Source organism: Selaginella moellendorffii, unplaced genomic scaffold (genome assembly GCF_000143415.4).
Source record: "Selaginella moellendorffii unplaced genomic scaffold, v1.0 SELMOscaffold_1, whole genome shotgun sequence".
Lineage (NCBI taxonomy): Eukaryota > Viridiplantae > Streptophyta > Lycopodiopsida > Selaginellales > Selaginellaceae > Selaginella > Selaginella moellendorffii.
The window spans coordinates 1630317-1632739 of NW_003314262.1; the positions used below are offsets into that span (position 1 = coordinate 1630317).

Below are 2423 nucleotides of genomic sequence, written 5' to 3' on the forward strand. Positions count from 1 at the left end.
GTCGAGCGATTCTCTCGTTCCGTGGCTCTTTTCAAGCTGCGCCGCCTTCACCCAGATGCTCTTCTTCCCGGGAAACGCAGCCAGAGCATGAGCGTAGATAGCTCTCGCCGTCTCGATCGAGCCCCGCTTCCGGCACTCGTCCGCGTCCGCCACCCACGTCCGCTTCTTGTCCTCCTCCTCCACACCGATCCCGATGGTGCTCCTCACGATCGCCACGCACGTCGCCGCCGACCCGGCCCTCTCCGCCGCCTCCGCCTCCTTCATCCAAAACTCGCGGTCGATCACCACCCCGACCCGCTGGAGAGATCGTATCGCGCGGTCGATGATGCCTTCCACGCGCGAAACGTTCCCCTGTGCCTCCTCCAGCTTCGCCGCAGCGATCCAGATTGTTGGCTCCGTTGGCAGCGCCTCGCGAGCTCGGTTGAGCACCACCCTCGCCTTGTCGTAAGTTTCCAGCCGCGCAAGCGCTAGCCAGAGCTCGACGTGGAGACGGCAGCACTCGGTAGCGCGAGCCAGTAAGATCCTCGCTTCGTCCTCGTTCGCCAGCTCCACCACCGCCTTCCACAGCCGGACCGAGTCGGGTATAAACTCGAGTCCCTTGCGAAGAACACGGCTCTTGGCGGCGTTTTCCACCTCGAGCCGCGCAGCCGCCATCCACAGCTTCACGGACGTCGGGATGGACTTCACCGCCATGGCGATCACTTTTTTGGCCGCATCGCCGCTGGCCAGCCGGCAGGCCTCGAGCCAGACGTCCTCGTTCTTGGGACACTCCTCGCATCCCTTCTGGATGAAACTCCTCGCAGCAGCGATCTTCCCCGCCACCTCTTCCAGCCGCGCGGCCGCGATCCACCCGGGAGCATGCTTTGGATTGGTCTGGATCACCGACTTGAGCAGCAACCTCGCCTTCTTGATATCGGAGATCTCGGCGTCGCTCGTGATCTTCATACTCTTGAGATCGGTGAGGTATCCTTTCGGATCCACCACCGTGAGCCCACTCACCGAGTCGGACAGCCGATCCAGCTTGAGCGACAGAACAGTCCCCCGCCCCTCCCCGACCGCGGTAAGATCCGTCACCGGCGTCTGCGACCACGGTGTCTCCGCGCCGCCGGCAGTAGCAGCGCCGCCAACTCCAGCGGCGGCGCGGCTGCGAGGATCCAGCGCAGTGACGTGCTCCTTCTCCTGCCGAGCCTTTTCCAGCAGCGTGTCCGGCGCGGGCACAAAGCTCTCAAACCGCCTCTTCTTGTTCCTGGAAGAGTAGTCGCCAACCTCGGGGATGTTTTCCCACTCCTCCGCCGGAAGATCCAGCAGCGTCCTCTTCACGTCCGCGAACTGCTCCGTGATCTTGGGATTGGAAGCTCGGTACTGCTCGATCACCAGCTTGAGCCGCGCCTCCCGCCGGTCCTTGCGCCGCGAATCCATCCTCTTGTCCACGCTCTCCCATATCTGGTCGGGCTCCTTGTCGTCCTCGTCATACTCACCCGTCGCGAAGAGCCCCACATCGTTGCCCTCGAATTCATCGAATTTCTGGTTCTCATCGTAGCCCTTGTCGTCGGCATCGTCGTCGTCGTCTACCGCCGCCGCTGCCGCCGCTCCTCCGCCAAGAGGTGGCGCCTTGCCTCTGCCGCGCCCGACGCCGCCGCCCGGCCCTGGAGCGCCGCCAATGGCGGTGGCCGACCTGTCGGGGAGATCCGGCGCTGCCCTGGCGGGGCCGATGTCGGATCGAGTGGTGAATCCGGTGGCGCCGCGCCCCAATCCGGCCACATAGTTGGGCGGCGGCTTGGCGTTGAGGAAATCCAAGCGGCCGCTCCTCGGCTGCACTGGGGCTTGCATTTCTTCCCCTGTCAAGAACCCTAAGATAGAGTGCCCTAAATTTTCTAGCATTTAAAACCTCTACATTCTTCTGTTTTGAGAATATTCTTAGAATATTAGTAATTGTTGGAAAATCTCATGCTTTGGCCGCAATGCACTGTTTTTCTTTCAATCACTAGGATTCAGTGTCACATAGAATTTAGCTTGTGTAGATTCATGTTGTCAGTTTTTGTGGAACACGTTGATCAAAATCAGACAATCCACTTCTTATTTAATTATTTTTGTTACGCTTGTTTGTTTCATCTATAGATCTTCTATTACCTTTTCTGTATAATCTTCATGTTCTTGTTCTTTTAGCGGCTGGAAGGATTTCATGCTGCCCTGCCCCATGAAGTTAGAGCCTGTGTGATCTTGTCCATGGCATGAGAGCAATGACCTCGAGAGCTTTTTGAGCTTGTGCATAAGCAACAAGCATAAGTTTCACGAGACTATATCCTCACCATGGAATTTGGTGTTTTCCTGGGGCTAGGAAACCAATCACATGTGAAAACAGTTTAAAATTTAAAATTCTTTAACTGACACTTCTAAGTTCTTTTTGTGAGTTGAGGACGAGA

General features: G+C 57.9%; 1 protein-coding gene across 1 annotated transcript in view; it reads right to left on the reverse strand.

The window, feature by feature from the left end:
- LOC9629710 (protein STABILIZED1) overlaps window positions 1-1838 on the reverse strand; it is a 2684-nt gene extending 846 nt beyond the window's left edge. Inside the window, exon 1 of the mRNA XM_024678753.1 lies at window positions 8-1838. Coding sequence (XP_024534521.1) covers window positions 8-1830 — 1823 coding nt within the window. The 5' untranslated portion in view covers window positions 1831-1838. The remainder of the gene's footprint in view (window positions 1-7) is intronic.
- Between the last annotated feature and the right edge of the window lie 585 nt (window positions 1839-2423).